A 23598-nucleotide genomic window follows, 5' to 3' on the forward strand; every position below is an offset into this window, starting at 1 on the left:
AGACTGCTAAATAAATATATTGTTATATATGAATGACATGGTAACCAGAAACCGAAAGCCTATAACAGATATACAAAAAATCAAGACAAAGAAATATAAAAATAGCACTAAAGGAGTCATGAAATCACAAGAGAAAAAAAGAAGACTTGAACAGAAGACTACAAAAACAACCAAAAAACAATTAACGAAATGGCAGCAAGTACATACCTATCAATACTTTAAATGTAAATGGACTAAATACTCCCCAATCAAAAGACACAGGGTGACTGAATGGATAAAAATATCCTAGACCCTTGTGTTTGCTGCCTACAAGAGACACACTTCAGATCTAAATACACATGCAGACTGAAAGTGAAGGTATTGAAAAAGATATTCCAAGTATATGGAAACAAAAAGAAAACTGGGTAGCAATACCCATATCAGATGAAACAGACATTAAAACAAAGACTGTAACAAAAGGAAAAGGACATTACATATGACAAAGAGATCAATACAGCAAGAGGATATAACACTTGTACATATCTATGAACCAAACGTAGGAGCACCTATATACATAAAGCATATATTAACAGACATAAATGGAGACACTGACAGTAACACAATAATAGTAGGGGCTTTTAACACCCCAGTTACATCAATGGATAGACCATCCAGACAGAAAGTCAATAAGGAAACATTGGCCTTAGATGACAGTTTAGTGTAGATGGACTTAATAGATATATACAGAAATGTGCCACCCCCAAACTGCAGAATACACATTCTTTTCCAGTGCATAAGGAACATCCTCCATAGATCACATGTTAGGCCAAAAAACAAGTCTCAATAAATTTAAGAAAATTAAAATCATATTTTCCAACTGAAAATATATGAAGCTAAAAGTTGATTACAAGAAGAAAACTGGAAAAAAACACAAACACATGGAGGCTGAACAATGTGCTTCTGAATAGTCAATGGTTCAACAAAGAAAACAAAGAGGAAATAAAAAAATACCTTGAGACAAATGGAAACAAAACATTCCAAAATCTATGGGGTACAGCAAAAGCAGTTCTAAAAGGGAAGTTTATAACAATACAGGCTTACCTAGAAAACATTAAAAAATTTCAAATAAAAAATCTAACCTTATACCTAAAGGAACTAGAAAAAACAAACAAACAACCAAAGCCCAAAGTTGGTAGAAAGAAGGAAATAATAAAGATCAGAGTAGAAATAAATTGAGAAGATTTTTTTTAATGGAAAAAATCAATCAAACTAAGAGCTGGTTCCTGGATTACAGAAACAAAATTGATAAACCTTTAGCCACACTCATCAGGATAGAAACAGAAAATGCCCAAATAAATAATATCAGAAATGAAAGAAGAGAAGTTAAGTTACAACTTACACCACAGAAATACAAAGGGTCATGAGATTATTGGGAACAATTATGCACCAACGAATTGGACAACCTAAAAAAAATGGATAAATTCCCAGAAACATGCAATCTTCTAAGACTGAACCAGGAAGAAATAGAAAATTTGAATAGACCAATCACTAGTAATGAAAGTGAACCAGTAATAAAAAACCTCCCAAAAAACAAAACTCCGGGACAAGACAGCTTCACAGGAGAATTCTACCAAACATTTAAAAAGTTAATACCTTCCATCACAAACTATTCCAAAAAAAAATGAAGAGGAAAGAACACTTCCAAATTCATTTTATGAGTCCAACATTACCCTGACCAAGATAAAGGCAGATTACCAAGACCAGATAAAGACACTATAAAAAAAGAAAATTTCAGGCCAATATCCTTGATGATCATGGAAATATCCTCAAAAGTATTAGCAAACTGAATTCAACAATATATTAAAAGAATTATACACCTTGATCAAGTGGGATTTATCCTAGGGTTGCAACAATGGTTCAATAACTGTAAACTCAATCAATATAAAATTTCACATTAACAAAATGAAAGATAAAAATCAAATGATCGTCTCAATAGATGCAGAAAAAGCATTTGACAAAATTCAATATCTATTTATGATAAAAACTTTCAACTAAGTGGGTATAGAGGGACATACCTCAATATAATAAAAGCCATATATGACAAAACCACAGCTAACACAATACTCAGTGGGTGTAAAGCTGAAAGTTTTTCCTCTAAGATCAGGAGTAAGACAAGGATGCCCACTATTGTCACTTTTATTCAACATAATATTGGAAGTCCTAGCCACAGCAATCAGACAAGGAAAAGAGATAAAAATATTCAAGTTGAAAAGGAAGAAGTAAAACTGTCACTATTTGCAGATGATATGATACTATATATAGTCTATAACTATATATATGTTTATATAGTAATACACTACATGTATAGTATTTCTATATATTATATATATAGAATTTAGTTATACATAGTAATATATAGACATATGTGTATATATAAAGATATATAAATACATATATATATACTTATATATAGTATAACCCTAAAGATTCCACCAAAAACAATTAGAACTCATATGAATTCAGTAAAGTTGTAGGATTCAAAATTAATATACCCAAATCTGTCTTTCTATATGTTAATAACAAACTAGCAGAAAGAGAATTTAAGAAAACAATCTCATTTACAATTGTATCAAAAATAATAAAATACCTAGATCTAAACTTAACCAAAGAAGTAAAGAACCTGTACACTGAGAACTATAAGACACTGATGAAAGAAACTGAAGATGACACAAATACATAGAAAGATATACCATGCTCATGGATTGGAAGAATTAATATTGATAAAATGTCCATACTATCCACAGCAATCTAAAAATTCAATGCAACCTCTATCAAAATACCAATGACATTTTTCACAGAAGTGGGATAAATAGTCCTAAAATTTGAATGAGACCAAAAAAGACCTCAAACAGTGCAATCTCAAGAAAAGAAAACAAAGCTAAAAGTATCACACTCCCTGATTTCAAACTATACTACAAATCTATAGTAATCAAAACTGTATGGTACTGGCACAAAACAGACCTTGAGATCAATGGAATAGAATGAAGAGCTTAGAAATAAGCCCACACTCATATGGTCAATTTACTTACAACAAAGGAGCCAAGAATATACAGTGGGGAAAAGACAATCACTTCTATAAGTGGTTTTGGGGAAACTGGACAGCCATTTGGAAAAGAATGAAACGGGACCACTTTCTTACACCATAAACAGAAATCACCTCAAAATGGATTAAAAAGTTAAATGTAAAGCCTGAAATCATAACACTATTAGAAGAAAATATATGCAGTGTGCTCTTTGACTTTGGGTTCAGCAATATTTTTTTTTTGCATCTGTCTCCTCAGGCAATGGTAACAAAAGCAAAAATAAACAAATGGGACTATATCAAACTAAAAACCTTCTGCCCAACAAAGGAAACCATCAACAAAACAAAAAGGCAACCTATCAAATGAGAGAAAATATTTGCAAGTCATATATCTGATAAGGGTTAATATCAAAAGTATATAAAGAACTCATAGAACTCAATATCAAACCAACAAGCTGATTGAAAAATGGGCAGAAGTTGTGAATATACATTTTTCCAAGGAAGACATGCAGATGGCCAACAGGTACATGAAAAGGTGTGCAACATCACTAATCATCAGGGAAATGCAAATCAAAACCACAATCAGATATCACTTCACACCTGTCAGAATAGCTATTATCAAAAAGACAAGAAATAAAAAGTGTTGGCGAGGATGTAAACAAAAGTTAACCCCCATGAGCTGTTTTCAGGCATATTAATTGGTGCAACCTCTATGGAAAACAGTATGAAAGTTCCTCAAAAAATATAAAAGAGAACTACCATATGATACAGTAATTCTAATTCTAGGTGTCTTCAAAAAAATAAAAACATGAGTTCAGAAAGATATATACACCCCTATGTTCATTGCAGCATTATTTACAATAGCCAAGATACGGAAGCAACCTAAGTGCCCATCAGTAGATGAATGGATAAAGAAGATGTGGTATATATACAAAATGGAATATGACTCAGTAATAGAAATAATGTAATCTTCTCATTTGCAACAACATGGATGGACTTAGAAGATATTGTATTGATCTCAGTCAAATCAGTCAGAGAAACAAATTACTATATGTAGAATCTAAAAAACAAAATATAAAGACAAACAAAACAAAACAGAAACAGAGTCATAGATATAGGGAATAAAGTGATGGTTGCTAGAGGTCCAGGAGTAGGGGGTTGGATGAAATAGGTGAAGGGGATTAAGAGGTACAGATATAAGATATATGTCATTGGGTGTAAAATATATTATCTGGAATATAGCCATAAATATTTTAATAACTTTGTATGGTGACAGATGGCTATTAGCCTTATTGTGGTGACCAATTTTTAATGTATTCTATAAATGTCAAATCACTGTGTTGTACACCTAAAACTAACATAATACTGTGAACTAAAATTCAAAAAAAATAAATTAGTTAAAAAAAAAATCTTTGCTTCAAGAGAGGACACAGAAAAAGAGGGTGAACCCACTGGATGGGAGAAGGTGTGCATACTAAAGAAGAAACTCATACTTCCTCCATGTTTACAAACAACTTCCTTTATAAGGTGAGGGGAGGGACGATGAAAAGTAAAACAAAGTAACTAAGAGAATTGTCCATCTGTCTATATCTATCTATCCATCCATCCATCCATCCATCTGTCTGTCTGTCTATCATTTACTTAACAACACTTATACCGTGTTCACTATTTGCCAGGTATCTTCTGTGCTTTTAAGAGACTAATGCATTTTTATTAAACTATTAAATTTTATATTTGAAGAAATTAAGATAGATAAGGATCATGCTGCCAGGATATGACGAAGCTAGAATGTGAACCAGTCTGACTCCAGAATCTTCCTCTTGATTACTATGTCTCCTAAGCTGATTGCTATGAAGGTTGTCTTTCTTTGTATTTACATTTTGTTACTTAAGAATATAGTACTATTGTTTAATGAGTTATATTTTTTAGTAAAAAGACTTGGACATTTATACTAATATCTAGCCTCAGACATACTTAGGATCACTAGGACATATGCAAACAACTCCACTGAAATTGTTCTAAATAAAATTACAGCTGACCCTCTTCCAGGTTGCCAAATCTAATGAATACCGTGCTGTTATGTCTTTATCTTTCTTGACTTCTCTACAAGAGTTAACATTTTTGGCCACTGTCATCTTGAAACTCTTCTCTTACTTTTTTTGACTGTGCTCTCTTTTGGTTCTGGAATCCCTTGGCCACCCTCTTCTCAGCATCTTTCTTGCCTTTCTCTTGAATGTTAGTTTTCTCCAGGGTTCTGTCCTTGTCCTTTTCTCATTTTCTGTACTATTCTTAGGAAATCTCATTTGTTTTCTTGTCTTCAACCTACAATTGAGTGACTACAAAAGCTCTAGCTCCAGCCCAAACTCTTCTTGCCTTTATAACCCTGAATACTCAACTATGTCCCAGAGGTACCTAAAATTCCATATATCCAAAGTGTAAGTTTTCAGTTTATCCTTTAAATCAGGTGTTGGTAAACTTTGGCCTGCAGGCTAATACTGGTCCATGAGTTACTTTTTTAAATTGTAGGAAAAAAATAAAAAATAACATTTCATAACACATGAAAATTATATGAAATTTACATTTCATTGTCCATAAATAAAATGTTATTGAAACACAACGATGCTCATTCAATTTTCATATGACTGCTGTTACACTACCTCAGCCAAGCTGAGTAGTTCAACAAAAACCATATGGCCCATAGGGCCTCAAACACGTACTATCTGGCCTTCCACAGAAAAAATTTGCTGACCTCTCCTTTATGTGGTCTCTATGTCACATTTTGATGGTGAAACCAATTACAGAAACCAGAAAAATAAAGACATCCCAAATTTTCCTTTTCTCCCCAAACTCCCCTACTCCACAAATCTCTATCACTATGTTTTACTGACTTCACCTCTAAGTATATCTCAACTCTACCATTCTCTCTGTCCTGGTATCAGCTCTCTCCTGATCTACTGAAGTAGCATCCTTTCAGCCTCCTACTGTAGTTCTGTGTCTCTCTCCAGTCTGCCCCTTGTACAGATGAAGTCAAGTTTCAGCATGCACATCTGCTCTTTTCACTCCATTGACCAAATACTTTTAATGTTTTTCTCCTTCCTTTAGGGCAGTGGTTCTTAAGGCAGCATCAGCATTCCATGGGATTTGTTAAAGATGCAAAATCTCAAGTCATACCCCAGACCAACTGAATCAGAATATCTTGGGTAGAGGCCATAAATATGTGAGTTCATGATCCCTCTGGTAATTCTGATGCCCGTTTAAGTTTGACATCCCTGGAAGCACTTATCCTAAAGGAGAAAAATAGAAATTTCTTTGTAAGGGGACTTTTTAAGTCCCACCATGGTTTGATTCCAACCCAATTTTGTTTCCCATTTATTCCCTCCTTACTTCTAGCTGCTCTAACCTGCAAATGAGGAAATAAGAACCCAGAAGTTAATTAATTTGCCTCAGGTAACAAGGCTAGTGAGTGACAGAGGAAGGAACTGAATTAAGCTAAGCCCAAAGACCTTTTAGGACCACACGATGCTACTTTTTAAAATATATTTACTATACTCTTATTTTCAAAATATGTCCATAATAATAATAATTGATTGATCCTAGTTGTTAATTTAGTCTGTTTTCCTTCTAGACTACAAACTCCAAGAAGCTAAGAATTAGTTTGTCCCATGTGAATGTTGTCAGTAACACTTGACTCTCTACTGCCATCTGGAGATTTGATATAACAATTCCAAGGAGAATCTCAAAAAATAAGAACTCAGTCTTCTGCCTTTAGAGCACAGTGGTTTAGGCAAGAACTCTGGGGTCACGCTCCCTGAGGTCAGATAACTGGGCAATCATCCTGTGGCTATTAGACCTTGAACAAATTACCTAGAACTTCTCTGCCTTAGGTTCTTTATCTGTAAAACTGGATTGCTAATAATCATCTTCATGGAATTACAATGAAAATTAGTGTATTAGGTGATATTATTATAATTATTAATATTGTTCTTATAAAGGGCTTAGCTAGACTCTGTTGTTAACACAAATAAATAAATGATACTCCTTTACTCAAATATTTTATTATCTACGTGGGTAACTAAAACAGAATTAGGAAAATATTAAAATAACCATACATGTTCTAAGTACTGAGATAGTTCTTATGGTGTTAACCATGAATGTGAAGCAGATAAAATCTGAATTATACAAACATTTATAGTTGGTATGTGGCTTTGAAGTGAGAAAGCCTCTCAGAAAAAGATTTTTCCTGCAAATCTTTGTGCAGATTGAGAGTAATACCTGTAAAGCACTAAATAAAACATGATATAAGTGTGTACCTTTCTTATTTTTACAAAGTCATGATGATGAAACCATTTTTACTAGTGCTTAATCATGCAAGACCAGATCTCATTATCCAAACAGAAACTAACATATGGCTCAAGAAGGGTTTATCATAAAACCTTTATGATGTTTTTGTGTTGTTTTTTTAATATACTCAAAATTTATTCAATTAATAACTGTGTTTTTCTGATAAAAATATATTTGGACTAGATGTCTTCATAAATGTAAATTATTCATTTTTACTTTAAAGGGAAACTTACAATTTTGATGTTCTTGCTCATTAAAAAAGTAACAAATATGTTTATTTATGGAACGTCCCTCTGTGCTAAGGAAACAACATTCTCCCCATATATTTATTCAGTAAATGGCCATAAGTATCAACTACATGCTATATATTCCCAATATATACCAGATACAGAAAATAAAAAATTTAGGTTAGAGTGCCCAGTTATGTCCAATTAGTGGAACAGAGTGAATATATATCTTCCAAAGCATATGGAGATACAATGTGATTATACTAAATTATAATACAATGTATATAAAATTCTAGTTCTGAATTTCCCAGTATTTCATATTCAAATTTTTGTCCTCGGTCCCTAAGGTTGCTGTCACAATAAAACTATTACTTTGTGTCCTTCCTACTTTACTCTAGACTTTCTTGCTTTACTTTTTTGGCACAGGAGATATTATATATCCAAACCACCCGCCTTATCTCCAATTTCCCCCTCTTTAATATCACCTTGACTTTAATATCATAACTTCATGGCTAATACATAAATCCTAAGTGTCATTTCTATGACTAGAAATATTTGGATTTGGCACCAAAATCAAAGGCAAGAAAAGTAAAAATAAACAAATGGGACTACACCAAACTAAAAAGCTTCTGCACAGCAAAGGAAACCATCAACAAAACAAAATGGCAGCCTACTGAAGGGGAGAAAATGTTTGCAAATCATATGTCTGATAAGGGGTTAATATCCAAAATATATAAAGAACTCATAGAACTCAATATCAAACAGACAAAAATCTGATTAAAAAATGGGCAGAGGCTCTGAATAGCCATTTTTCTAAGAAAGACATACAGATGGCCAACAGGCATATGAAAAGGTGCTCCTCATCACTAATCATTGGGGAAAGGCAAAATCAAAGCCACAATGAAATATTACCTCACACCTGTCAGAATAGCTATTATAAAAAAGACAAGAAATAACAAGTGTTGGTGAGGATGTGGACAAAAGGGAACCCTTGTGCATTGTTGGTGGGCATGTTAACTGGTGCAATCACTAAGGAAAATAGCATGGAATTTCCTCAAAAAATTAAAAATAGAACTACCATATGATGTAGCAATTCTACTTCTGGACATTTATCTAAAGAAAATGAAAAGACCAACTTGAAAAGATATATACACCCCTATGTTCATTACAACATTATTTACAATAGCCAAGAGATGGAAAAAACCTAAGTGTCCATTGATGGAGGAATGGATACAGAAGATGTGGGATGTGCATGTGTGTGTGTGTGTATAATGTAATATTATTCATAAAAACGACAGAAATCCTGCCATTTCTGGCAACATGGATGAACCTTGAGGGCATTATGCTAAGTGATATAAGTCAGATGGAGAAATGCAAATACTGTATGATATCACTTATATGTGGAATTTAAAAAACAAAAACAAAAACAAAAACACCAAGCTCATAGATACAGAGAACAGAACAGACTAACAGATTGGTGGTTGCTGGAGATGGGTGTGAGTGGCGAGGGGGAAGTGGGGTTTGCCCATTGAAATAGATGAAGAAGGTCAAAATGTACTAACCTCCAGTTATAAAGTAAATAAGTCATGGAGATGTAATATACAGCATGATGATTATAGTTAATAATACTGTATTGTATGTTTGCAAGTTGCAAAGAAAATAGATTAAAAAATAAATATAGAAATAATATAAGAAAGACAATGATCTAATTTTCATTGGGGTTCAGTGATGCTATTGCTTCTTGGAAGGGCTTATGTTCATGTATTTGTTTCTGGCAACTACAAAAGTTTATATAACCTGCTAACAGCAACAATAAAACCCAAGACTATAAAATATGGAAAATGATATTTATGGATAGATACATGCCTTAAAATTATTAGTGACAGAATAGAAATGAACTAAAATCAAACTAAGTATCCAAAATAGACAAATAATTGGGAACATTTTTGATAGTCACATGTGATGTGAAAATACGTAGTTATTAAAAACGAGATAAGGCATCAATGATAGCAAGAGAGTTGCTAATGCTAAGTGTAAAAAGGAAGATACAAAATTCAAAATAAAGCATGATATTAAATATGAAGAGATACAAAAGCTTTCTTAATTTAGCAAAGAATGAATCATGGACTATGAAGTTGGGCACGCTCATTGAAACCCTGGTACTGCCTGCCTTTCAATGAGATTTACTACTCTGAGTCAGGTTATTTTACTTCCCTGAGCTGCAGCTTCCTCATAGAAAGTGGGAATAACTACTTTGTTTGATGGCTCTGATGATTCAGAAAAAAAAGTAAAACCTAAATGGTACGTAGTAGTTCATCAACAGATAGTGAAAGTTTTGTTTATTATTGTGTTATTCAATACCTCTGTTGAAATAACCAGAAGAAACAACATGGAAATGTTTGTTGCTCTGGGAGCTGGAAAAATAGTTTACATTTTTTCTGTTCCCTGTTTTTCTACATTCTATAACTTACTGGTAATGAGCAAATATTATTTTACGATGTTAAATAAACTTTTAAACATTCCTTTTACTAACGTAACCATAATTTTTATGTCATGCACTAGTGTATGAGGAGTGGTGATAGATGGTAACCTGAATGTAGAGAAAAGAGATTTGATAATCTACTCATTGGACTGCACCTGGATTCTCTTGATAAATCAATCATATTGCTCTCCTTCAGATTGTGTTTCACATTTTTATTGGCATTTTTCATATAAAAATTGATATGATTATAAAAGTATGATATTAGGGCCATTATGAATTATTTACATATGAGAAAATGTGTTCAAACCTGTCTTAAAACAGTAATGTAACTTAAATTTCAACAAAAGGAGGCTAGGAAAATGATATGATCGCAACAACTGTTACTTTTTAACAGTTGATTTATATTTATATAAACACAAAGCACTGATTATGTATGAGACACCATTCTAAGATCTTTTCACATAATAACTCATGTTTGATATGCTTATATTAAATGATGATTAACTCATGTTTACTAGATGCTATGATGTAAATACTATTATCTCAAGATGAGGAAACTGAGGCACAGAGAGGTTAGGTAAACTGCCCAACATCAAACAATTAATAAATCATAGGGATAGGATTTGAACCCAGGCAGCTGGACTCTCAAGGCCATGCCATTAACTCTAAGTTCTTATACCATAAAAAAAATTAGATTTAAAATACCCACTAGTGCTCCTTTATTTCATATGTTTATGCTTTGATTTATTTCTTCTTAATCCCATACAACAACAACATTAGACACCAAAAAAAAATCTAAACTAGATTTTCTTTTTTAAAAATTCTAAGTGTCCAATTACCAAACTGGAAACTTACACGTATAATGAACGCTTACTTGTAAGAAAACTGGTGTTAAAACTTTAATTAATTTCCTACTTGGAGGATTAGATAACTTCAAAGAATATTTTTAACCTTTATTTCTTTAATTTGTGAGACATACATTTCAATTTTATAAAACCGAACGTCATGTACATTTCAATTTTATAAAACCTAACGTCATGTATTTTAAAAATGTATTAGTTTTCATGAACCTCACATGATTATTCACCAGAAAACAGGGGGCTATTATTGTACTTGTGTTAAAGCTGAACCTTTGTCACCATTTTCATTGTAATTCTACCCTTGGGAATAAAACAGTCAGTAGATTTCTGCATCTTCCTACCTCCACCCCCCAGCAGTGAAAGCATTAATTCACTGAAGCAGATAAACAAAATGGATAATGATTGTTATATGCTCAGTGATCATTACAATGGGGAAAAGTAGAATGTTCTCTGATCATTCTCAAATTTGGAAACTGACTGAATTTCCTTTAGGAAATAGCAAGTTCTCATCATGGGTGGCATTCTCTCTAGTAGACTAGAGACTAGAATATCTGCCCTGAATTCTGGGAAAATATGTTACATTAGATCCATATAGTAAAAACTTCCTTATTTTATGCGAAGTGGAGAAGTCACATATAAATCATCTTTTAAGTAAAGATGTCAAGAAAATCTCCCCTCAACCAAATGAGTTACACTGAATGTCTCACTTCCTTTCTATATATATGAAATTGTCAGGAAAGCTCAGAAGTATCATGTTTCTTCCCTTTCTATGAATTTGCTAGGGATCATAACAACGTGTGTAAATCAGACAGTTATTAAATGAAATACAATGATTCTATTTTGAGAGAGGGAAAAATATAATACATAGACCCAGGCCATTTTTCATGGTCCAATTCATTTAAAATTTTCCAAACATAAAAATTAAAGTTCCCACAAAAGACCAAAGAATGTGGGTACAAAACCATATAAGTACACATTTTTGCATTTATAACAATTAAAACCAATCCCATAAGTGTTTATGACTAGATACTCCTCCATACTGATGTAAGGTTTTAGAGAAGAATATCTTTTTTTTTTTTCCATGAAGAGCTCCTCTTTTACTTTTTTTATTTTGATTATATTTCTTTTTTTTTTCCTTTGTTTTTTTTTTTTTTTTAACATCTTTATTGGAGTATAATTGCTTTACAATGTTGTGTTAGTTTCTGCTGTATAACAAAGTGAATCAGCTATATGCATACGTATATCCCCATATCCCCTCCCTCTTGCATCTCCCTCCCACCCTCCCTATCTCACCCCTCTAGGTGGTCACAAAGCACCAAGCTGATCTCCCTGTGCTATGCAGCTGCTTCCACTAGCTATCTATTTTACATTTGGTAGTGTATATATGTCAGTGCTATTCTTTCACTTCGTCCCAGCTTACCCTTCCCCCTCCCTGTGTCCTCAAGTCCATTCTCTACATCTGCACTTTTATTCCTGTCCTGTCCCTAGGTTCATCAGAACCTTTTTTTTTTTTATTCCATATATATGTTAGCATACTGTATTTGTTTTTCTCTTTCTGACTTACTTCACTCTGTATGACAGTCTCTAGGTCCATCCACCCCACTACAAATAACTCAATTTCATTTATCTTTATGGCCGAGTAATATTCCATTGTATATATGTGCCATATCTTCTTTATCCATTCATCTGTCAATGGACACTTAGGTTGCTTCCATGTCCTGGCTATTGTAAATAGTGCTGCAATGAACATTGGAGTGCATTTGTCTTTTTGAATTATGTTTTTTTCAGGGTATATGCCCAGTAGTGGGCTTGCTGGGTCATATGGTAGCTCTATTTTTAGTTTTGTTAAGGAACCTCCATACTGTTCTCCATGGTGGCTGTATCAGTTTACATTCCCACCAACACTGCAAGGGGGTTCCCTTTTCTCCACACCCTCTCTAGCACTTATTGTTTGTAGATTTTTTGATGATGGCCATTCTGACCGGTGTGAGGTGATACCTCATTGTGGTTTTGATTTGAATTTCTCTAATGATTAGTGATGTTGACCATCCTTTCATGTGTTTGTTGGCAATCTCTATGTCTTAGAGAAGAGTATCTTCTTTATTGTACTAGTGGCATATTCTGGTCAGAATCATGATTTCTTGCCTTATTTCAATTTAGTTAAATCCAGTATATTTATTGAATACCTATTAGGCACAAAAATGACTAAGCTGTTTTCTCCCTTTAATGTCCTCATGCTTTGCAGGTCTGTAGGATGAAAGGAGTAGAGGAGCTAAGGGTAATAGGAAAGGATTAACGTGACTGCTCACATACTTTAGGGTGTGTAGAAAATCCCATGTGACAAAGAAGGACCAATTATATAAGAAAATTAAAAGTGAGAAATTTCTAGTTTCTGGAAAGATAACTAGATTTAATCAGAGTAAGTCAGAGAGAGAGCACAGAAAGTTTTAGCAATGAGGACATTTTGGTAGGAGAAATAGTTTCAAGGGAGAATTAAGGCCAAATATTGAAGAAAGACACAGGACAGACATAGAATTTTTCAACCACAGAGGTGAGTATTTTTAATCAAGTCTAAAATAAGACAATACCACATGAATTTAAAATAAGTCTTGAAGTGTGGTCCATAAGACCAGAAATGCCAAGGAAGTGGAAGATCTGCTTAATCTACACTGAAAGAGGGAGAAAAGGAGAAAATGTATCCTCTCTGAGAAACAGCTTGTCATTTGAGTATCATAAATCTCAAACAAAAATATGCTAATGATAATGGGAACATTACTTGCATTGGAATGAGATTTCCATATGTTATGACATATATCATGAGGGAGAAGAGTCAGGTAAGAGGTATAAAAGAATGAGCTGATGTTACACTGAATGGCCATGGTACCCTGGGGATAAAAAAACAAAAAAGAAAGAAAAAGAAATGTGAGGCTTAGAATTAACTCTGACAAGGATTGAGTGGAGGAAATGAAATCACACAACCAAGGTAGAGATTACTATTGACCAAAATGTGGAATACATGGGGATAGGTAACACACATGTCCATATGAACTGAATTCTCTTAAAATAGAAAAGCTCAAAGCAGATGGTTTATCCTTTATTATACACTATTCCCTCTCTTCCCAATATACTGCACAGTGACCATTTGGGGGCCAACATAAATGTGTCCTTGGTGTCTTCCTCTAATTTACTGATCATATTTAGGTAATAGACTCCAAATCTGAAGACATTCCACAGCTTCCCACAGTATCTTTTACTGATGCAATAGCAGTGACTAAAAATTGGGGGACTTGGGTTAAAACACTTAATTTCTAAGATTTCTCTATTTGTGTATAAAATAAATAAAAAGCAAAGAAAAAAATCCTGAGCTAATTAAAATAAAGGCTGGCACCACTTCCATCATACAATACATAAAATATTAATAACTGTTAACTTACAAAAGTTATTTTACAGTTTGAATATTATATGATTAAGGTAAAAATATTTCTGGTGGTTAATTCATAACAAGCACTTACCCTGTGGCTGGCGACTGGGATGGTATATCTGAAGGTCAAATGGTTGTGCACTAGTTTTCTGAATCACGCTGACATTCTGCCCTGTCCACTTATTGGCTTTTGACAATGTGTTGGTCCTCCAGTCCGTCCAATAGACATCACTCCCATATAGAGAGACAGCGAAGGGATGAGAAAGGTATTCATGACCTCGGATGATTTCTATCATGCCTGTTCCATCATAGAGGGCTGAATAAATGGCATCTGACCTACAGAAAAGGAAATGCATCAGTAGTATATCAAAACTCATTCAAATAGTCCAGTGATGTGCTTATACTATTTAGATAAATGACAAAAAATTTGTATAAAAAATATTTTATGGGCCTGTATCTGATTTGTAGAAACATTAAAAAAAGCCATCATAAGGAAAACAAACAAAAATCACCACTGATGTCAATGTGTGTATATGTGATACGTGCACATGAGAACAATTTTTATTTTGTAAACATTATCTGAGGAAGGTAACAGAAAATAAAGAAAAAATCATTTTCTAAACCTGGCATCTGTCCAAACTATCCTCTTTTCAAAGTGGTCCACAGTGAGTCCATTAGGCCAAGCCCCTGTTTTCATGTCTTTGTAGATGGTTTTTCTCCCAGCACCACTCATGGAGGCAGATTCAATGCGAGGAAAGTTGGCATCCCAATCTGTCCAGAAAAGAATTCTGAAGAAAAGGAAAGAATGCTCTTGTTTCAGTCATTCATTTCACAAATATTTATGGAGTGTCTATGACATGCTAGGCACTGTCTAGGTAAACAATCACAAGAGAAACAGATGCATTATCTACCCTCACAGGGCTTAGAGTCCAGTGGGGGAGACAGACTAAATAAACACATGAATATAAAATTACAGCAGCTGAAATATGTTCAAGAATAATTTTCTTATGAGAGAGAATAGCAGGTGCGTGATCTACTTAGAGAAGGTAATCAGGAAAAGAAAGCACTTTGAGGAGGTAATATTTACACTGAATCTGAGAGATGAGGAGAGCAGTATAAAGAGGAGGACATGAATAATAAACAGCAGATACAAAAGCCCTAATGGGGGAAAAAAGTGGGTGACTGAGGAACAGAAATAAGGCCAATGTATCAGAAACGGGGCAGTGAGGAGGAAAGGGGAAGAAGGTGAGGTTGAAGAGGGTGATCTTATGGATCTTGCAGGGTAAAGTAATTATTTGGGATTTTATTCCAAGGGAATAAGAAGCACATTTAAGCAGGGGAGAAACATGATGTCATATACAAGTGGATTATAGAGAGGCAGGAGAATGGGTACATCAGGTGGTTATTTTAAAGGACCAGGCAAAGATGGTAGTGGTTTGGGATATGGTGACAGCAGTGAAGTGAATGGATTCAAGGAATATTTTGGAGGTAGAACTAAGTGCCAGGACTAGATGATAATTGGATGTAGGGAATGAAGTAGAGAACAGAAGCATGGATGACTGTCAGTTTCTTGTTTTGGCATACTCAGAGTAAGGACAGGCAGAGGGTGGGCAGGGAATCCATTAAGTGAAATGGGGAAAATGGAAGAGAAACAGATTTTAATAGCTGGGAATTGAGTGTGCATGGGTGTGGATAGCAATTGAAAGTTTAGTTTTGAATTTTTGGATCTTGAGATGTTAAGACATAAAAAAGGAGATTTCCAGGAACCTGTGTGGTACACCAAGGTGAAGTTCAGTGAAGGTGGCAGAGTTGGAGACATGAATTTGAAAGTATTCTGCATGGAGATGATATTTAGATTCACATGAATGGAACAGCTCATATGACAGAGGATACAGAGGGGAAACAGAAGGATTTCATATATTTTGATTTATACAAACATGCAGGTGTTATAATACAATTTATTGTTTACTAAATACTACTTGTAACTCTACAAATTCATGGTGTATAAACAGTTCCACACGACAGGCATCAAATGTTTCATGTTGTGTATTTGATTTCTCAGGCTATTAGGTAATAGATAGTTTATGTTTCATTGACTGTGGCCTAAACTGCTGATGCATGTTTCTATAGTATGATAATATAGTTACACAACAATTCCACAATTATTACAACTAGCTAATGTTTGAGTGCTTACTATACGTTAAATACTATTTTCAGAGCTTTATATAGATTATCTCATTTAATCCACCATGAGGCCATGGCTAAAGTTATCCATGTTTTACAGATGAGAAAACAAGCTTAGAGAAGTTAAATTACTTGACCAGGTTACATGGCCAGCAAGTGGCAGATGGAATTGGGAAACTGGATAGCTTAACTTCTGTTCTCATGCTTTTAACATCTAACTCTTTAATATCATGTCACTAAATAAAATAACAAAGGGAAAGCATTTGGTACTGGAGTAGGAACATGGTTGGTAATCAATAAATGGTAGTTGCCTTCTCTACCTTGGTAGTAGAACCAACCCAATGGACAGCATAGAGATTTGGGGAGGGAAAATGCAAAGAACTGGAGAGACAGTGACAGTCCAACAAATTTTCCTATTATCAGTTCTGACAACATTTTGGTCAGAAGTGATAAAGTTACTGGTAAAAATAAATTTGTTTTCATTGTAATTGTATATAGCCTTGCTATTTTGCAATTCTTCCATTACTATGAATGATCCTTAGGTATATGAATTTGGTGGATATCTTGGAAAAATGAAACAATCCTCTGGAACAAAATTCAAAATGCAATTCAAACTTTCTTCTCTTTTAAAAAATTTATTATATCCATTTAAGGAAATGTGGAGTGATGTAAACTAAGTATTCATTATGACTTCAGTTTTTGAGAGGTATATAATCCCTTATAGGATATGGGAGTTACAAATATGAAATGATTAGAAGACAATACAAAACATTATAGAATAAATTTAATAAGTATGTGTGCTAAAGGCATGTGTGGTCAAGAAGATATTGACCTTCTTGATGAGCAGGTTCCCATACAACTTAAGTACTAGACCTTCAAAAAAATGTCATTAAATAATTGTGTCAGCGTTGAATGGTGGCAATGCATATGTTTTTGCATCAGACAAGCTTGGAATCAAATTTTCGATCTGTCACTGACTCCAGCGTACTTAATCTCAGCCTCCATTTGCTTATCTGTAAATAAAAACTCTAATAGTACCACTGATCAGAGTATTTGATGAGGTAATGGATGTAAACAATTTAGCACACAGAATGGCTAGCACACAGAAACATTTGTGTTTACACAAGCATCCACACACATATTCAGAGAGAATATTCTTTTAAAGGCAAAATTCAAAGTCATTCCAAACTATTAAAGAAATGGAGAGAGAGAGAGAGAGAGACAGACAGACAGACAGACAGACACACACACACACAGACGGAGAGAAAGAATGAGAATTAATACTAATGTCAATGTTTAAATGTTACAACAGCATGTATGTGAAGGTAGATTAGTTTTATAAAGTAAGCATGAGTCAAAGCCATGATAAAAAAATTCAGAGGAGTAGGTCATAGAATAGGTTTATCTCACAGAATATCTCTTATAAAATGAGTTTATATTTTAAAAAAAAAGTTTTTGTTTCATTAGCATCTTTAGGAGTTTCCATAGCTCTGGTGGTGGGAGTATATCCACAAAAACAATATCTAAATCATTCATCGTTTAACCACCAAATATTTGAATAAGTTACATAAACTGTTGGGGAAGGATAAAGATGAACATTAATATATCAGAGGACAATGTATTTATAATTGTTGAAGCTGGGTGATAGGTACTAGGGAATTTATTTTACAATTCCTTTTATTTTGTATATTTAAAAATTTCTAAAATAAAAGTTTAAAAGTGTAACTAACCCAAAATTAAGTAAATAGATAATTTTTAAAAATGTACCAGAGAACATTTATAAAATCTTATTGTTGGGAATCTTTTTCTGAAAAGACTAAAGTTTAAGAATAGGATTGCTTTGTATGAGAAAGTGCTAATTATCTGGAAATATCAGTACTATATATTGCTTCTAAGTTATCACATATGTAATCTGTTCTAATTAAATAAAAAATAAAACAAAGGTTAATTAATATAAAGCTGGTAGGCTATTTGGTTAAGTAGTTGAATGCCTTTCTTGAAAACGATGAATATGAAATGAATTATGTGTCTCACTTCAAATTTAATTTTGGATGCACACAACTTTTCACTGACACCAGGTTGTTACTTATCAGCTTGCCTTTAAACGTAACATTAAAAAATTAAGGTTATTTGAAGAAACAAGACCAACCTAGCATCGATTAAATTTATGATGATATCTTGACAAACAAGGTAAAGTAGAGAGATTTCCAAGTTTGAAAAAGATTAGGAAAAATAATCCCTGAAAACAAACACAGTGAATTTGAGAGTCATAGGTAGTCTGAGTATGTGTGGATAAGATCCCACTAGATCTAGAGAACATTGTACTCCACACTCTGGATTGATGACCCAAAGACTTCTGAAACACTGTCTTTTGCCTGTATAACAAATAGAGAATTGGTGTCTCTCTAACATTCTACCTTCTTCTGCCTTATGTGGTTGCAGCAATTCCCAACATGCATATAAGTAACCCTGCAATTCTGCATGCTCTATATGTAGGTTTACCAGAAACAGACACTGTAGACTTTCAAATGCATGTTTCCAGTGGACAAAAATGTATGGCTTGGGACACTCTGAGGAATTATAAAATAAGTGGTCCCTTCATTTCTTCACTAAACATAGCAGCATTAAGCTGTTTCTTCTGCAGTGGTCACTAGAGTCCTATCTTTCATTAATTTAGGTGGGAAATTTCCAACACTTTTTATAAAATACATGTGCTAGAATTAGTTCCCCTAAAAATGTTCTTAACCTTGACAATAGTCAGTTAACAATCAATTTTAAAAGTTGATTTCAAGGATCATTGTTTCATAAAATTCTAGGCACTCTTTTGTACACTTTACAATGTGGTATTTTAAAAGAATCATTTTTCCCTTATTACTTTCTTTTTATGGTTAAAATGTATTAGCATTTCAATGACTGCATTATTTCTTCAAGTATACAAAGACTGGATATCCCTTCTTACAGGACTTATGGAAATGTTCAACCATGATTGCTTTTAAAAAAGAGACTACAGTCTACTGGTTCTATAGTTCCTGCATTCACAGGTTAGTCTGTATCAGGATTAAATTGGGTAAATGGACCATGAACAACTTGTACCATTATGGGCATGAAAGAGCTATTATAATCTATCAGGTCAAGGTGCAGAAGGTGAAAATAAAGGATCTTGGCAAAAAAAAGAGGTTACTTATCTATAATCTTTAGGCCTTCTGAAACCAACAATGTTATTAGTTTCATTTAGAAATGCTCCCAGATAAAATTAAAATTTTATTTAGATGTCTCACTAGTCTTCACAATTACTATATCTGCTTTCACCAACTGCAATGGTTATAGCAGAGTCCATTTATTACGACAAATGAAAACTAAATACCAGCAAAGAAGCAGGAAGACACCATGCAGTTACAGGAGCATAAAAGCAATGAAAGTTCAAGAACTGAAGTGAGTACTCTGTAGATTCTGAACTCCCTGGTGCTTGTTACTCCCTAATAATAAGCTTGATGTTTAGAGGAGATTCATGTACTCTTTCAGGTCACCTCAGCAATAAGTGTATTCCTTTAAAATGGAATGAAAGAAAAATAGCTCCTCCCTAAGATTCCCAATTTAGCATCTTGGAATAACTTGTCACTTGGGACACTGGGTCAAAACCCAGAATACTGAAGGAATGTGACATGATAGCAAACATGTCTTATAATGTAAAATGAAGGTCTGTGGATTCTATGTTGAGGAAGCAAAGTATTGATTAAAACATTTCTTTTTTGAGATTTGTAAAAAAAGGTCACAAAGACCTTGACTGCTTCAGAAGATCATGTAATGTAAACGTGTTTTATGGGGTTAATGTTATAGCCTGCTTTTTATCTCAGCTGTGCTGAGGGAACAAAGTGGCTGGTTGCAAACTTTTTCTTTCATTCATTATTGTCAAAGAAGATGATAGTATTGCCCATTATTGTATTTTACTGTATACTTCACTCTTTAAGGTGTATCCTTGAGTTCCAGTAAGTTTCATGTAAATTAAAGGGCTATTCATATGCATTAATTTATTGAACAAGCACTTTGAGCACAATTATATATATCAAGGGCAGTGAAGGATTTCATAGACATGGAAGCAACTCTGCCATCAGAAAGCTTATGATCTAGTAGGAAAGGTAATAGCATTTACACAAACCACATTTCTCGAAAAATTATCCAGTGGGTTTATCCTAAAATAAAAATTTTCAAAAACTGTTTAAATGTCTTTGGAGCTCCTATAATTTTGATTCACAGCTTTCTTACCTATTTCATCAATAATGTGAGAAATAGGGGAATACTTATTTTTACTAGTCTCTCAGCCTACTTTATGAAAGGTCCAATGTTTAAAAATGTCTATGAACTTTTCACCAAAATATCCCATAAACCTGAAAATAAATTTTAATATTTGCACTACATTTTTAAAATTTAATTGCTAATTTTAAATTTAAATTTACAACTGGGCTCTAAAGGTATTTACATGAACCTCATATTTAACCATTGTCAATCCTTTATAAAATAATTTTTAATAATAAAAATTCTATCATATCATATGATACCCAAACCTGTCAAACTTTTAATTTATTCCTAGAGTTAGTGAATTGGTACTGCCATTTGAACTTTGGTCATTTACACCAGAAACAATTTTACAAGTGTTATTTCTTCACCCATTAAATAAAATTATTACCACTGTAATTATCTTAATTAGCCTCACAATTTCATAGTAGCAATGGAGGACATCAACTTTCTCAGGAGCATTATCAAGTTTTCCCTCCTCAGAGACTAGCTTTCTATACTAACTTTCAACTCTTAGAGAACATTTTACTTCTGGAAATCCCCTTATATCACTGAAATAGTGCCTGATATTTTCATTTAAATAGCATTTGTGGGTTGTGTGTCTTTTGCATTTCTGTTTTCTTTTTCTCTTCTCAGGTTGGCTATTCCCCAAACAAGCTGAGATAAATAAGTTTATTCTAAGCATTGTCAGTTCCAAGCTACAGGAAAAGAAGCTTCAATTCCCAGATCTACTGCTTTGCTTGATCAGACTATTTTCAAAATTTTTATACACCTGTTTTATTTATTTGTTTTTACTCTCTGTGTGCCGTTTGTTTTTTTGGGAAGCAGTTCTCCTACCATGTTGGTATACTTGCTAAAATTACAACTTTCTCCAAAATACCACTTTCCCTTATACAGAAAGTTCCTCATGCAGATAAGGTGCTGGTACAACGTAGATAGGTCAAATAGGTGAAAAGTTCACACCAGTAGCTGTTACACTGAGGGTAAAAACCTCTGTTGATGATGGACCTCTGTGGGAAGTAAAGGGTCAAGATTGGCAATCTACTCGTAACCTCAGGGAGAGTCTGTTTGAAAAAGGGAATTTCTCATTAGACACAGATGACCTCTTCCTAGTGAACTGTTATTACAGGAGGTAATGAGTGAAATGGGCAAAGCGTAAACCATGTAAACTGGAGGACATACCTCCAGGCTAAAAGATACAACTGCCTTACTTCACTCTGTATGACAGTCTCTAGGTCCATCCACGTCACTACAAATAACTCAATTTCATTTCTTTTTATGGCTGAGTAAAATCTCATTGTATATATGTGCCACATCTTCTTTTCCATTCATCTGTCGATGGACACTTAGGTTGCTTCCGTGTTCTGGCTATTGTAAACAGAGCTGCAATGAACATTGGGGTGCATGTGTCTTTTTGAATTATGGTTTTCTCAGGGTATATGCCCAGTAGTGGGATTGCTGGGTCATATGGTAGTTCTATTTTTAGTATTTTAAGGAACCTCCATACTGTTCTCCATAGTGGCATGGACTTATATACACTACCAAATGTAAAATAGATAGCTAATGGGAAGTAGCCGCATAGCACAGGGAGATCAGTTCAGTGATTTGTAACCACCTAGAGGCGTGGGGTAGGGAGGGTGGGAGGGAGATGCAAGAGGGAGGGGATATGGGGATGTATGTATATGTATAGCTGATTCACTTTGTTATAAAGCAGAAACTAACACACCACTGTAAAGCAATTATACTCCAATAAAGATGTTAAAAAAAAAAAAAAAAAAAGATACAATTGCCGCTCTGTTGATTGTGGCCAGATCTACTTTTTTGAAAGAAGCCAGAAATCCAGAGTTGTATGCAAAATCTTTCAATATTTTAAATTTTGGCAACTAATTCAAATAAATGTCAAACTCTGTGGAAGATAAAACAAACACAGCAATGAGAGTTGCCAGTTCGGAGCCTTGCTCTAGACAAGCTGCCTTGTCCCTTTAATTTCTGTATCTGAATTGAGTAAAAGGAAAACAAACAGACTTCCCAATCTATTGATTTCTGGGTCTTAGGCATAAACCAGTACACAAAGCAGAGAGTGTGGGCCAGGAAGCTGACTTAAACACAAGGCTCCCTTTTCTCTCTTCTACATCTCATTAAAGTCCCTCCTGGCTGACTCCCCCCTCGCCTTGGTCCTCCCTAGATTTTGTATTACTTAAAGGTACAGAGCCAAAAAAAAATTTCCTTTCTACCATCCTTTAGACTTGACAATGATTTGGGATTAACAAAATAAATACCAAATAAATAAACAATTAACAGCAATAGCAAAGCATTCTCATGTAGATGAGTTATATATTATCTTCTACATTTTCCCAGCTCCTCAAAACAACCTAATTATAAAGAAATTATTATCCCTGATTTACAAAAGAGAAAACTGAAATCTAAGGGAAGATAATACACGTGAGTAGATTTCCCAGAGGATAAATGACTGAGCAGCTCTGGAACCCTTGTTTTCTAGCTCCAAATCCACTGTCTCTCTTCTGCTCTTTCAGAAAGGAACACAGGGAAACAGTGGGGGCAATAACCTGAATTATACATTTGACCTTGTTTTCCAGAATCATGTGTCTTGTCTTTCAAATATCCCAAAAGTTAGCATCTCAATACTGGACTCTTTCAAGCTTATTCTAATTTTCTTTCAAACTAACTCCAAGTATATACAAATATCAATACAAATAAAGGGTGAGGTG

General features: G+C 33.9%; 1 protein-coding gene across 1 annotated transcript in view; it reads right to left on the reverse strand.

The window, feature by feature from the left end:
- The window catches only part of LRP1B (LDL receptor related protein 1B), a 1897582-nt gene that overhangs the window by 626315 nt on the left and 1247669 nt on the right, over positions 1–23598 (reverse strand). The window contains exons 26-27 of the mRNA XM_036857483.1: positions 15016–15180; positions 14484–14728 (exon numbers count right to left, since the gene is read on the reverse strand). Coding sequence (XP_036713378.1) covers positions 14484–14728; positions 15016–15180 — 410 coding nt within the window. The remainder of the gene's footprint in view (positions 1–14483; positions 14729–15015; positions 15181–23598) is intronic.

Source organism: Balaenoptera musculus, chromosome 7 (genome assembly GCF_009873245.2).
Source record: "Balaenoptera musculus isolate JJ_BM4_2016_0621 chromosome 7, mBalMus1.pri.v3, whole genome shotgun sequence".
Taxonomy (NCBI): domain Eukaryota; kingdom Metazoa; phylum Chordata; class Mammalia; order Artiodactyla; family Balaenopteridae; genus Balaenoptera; species Balaenoptera musculus.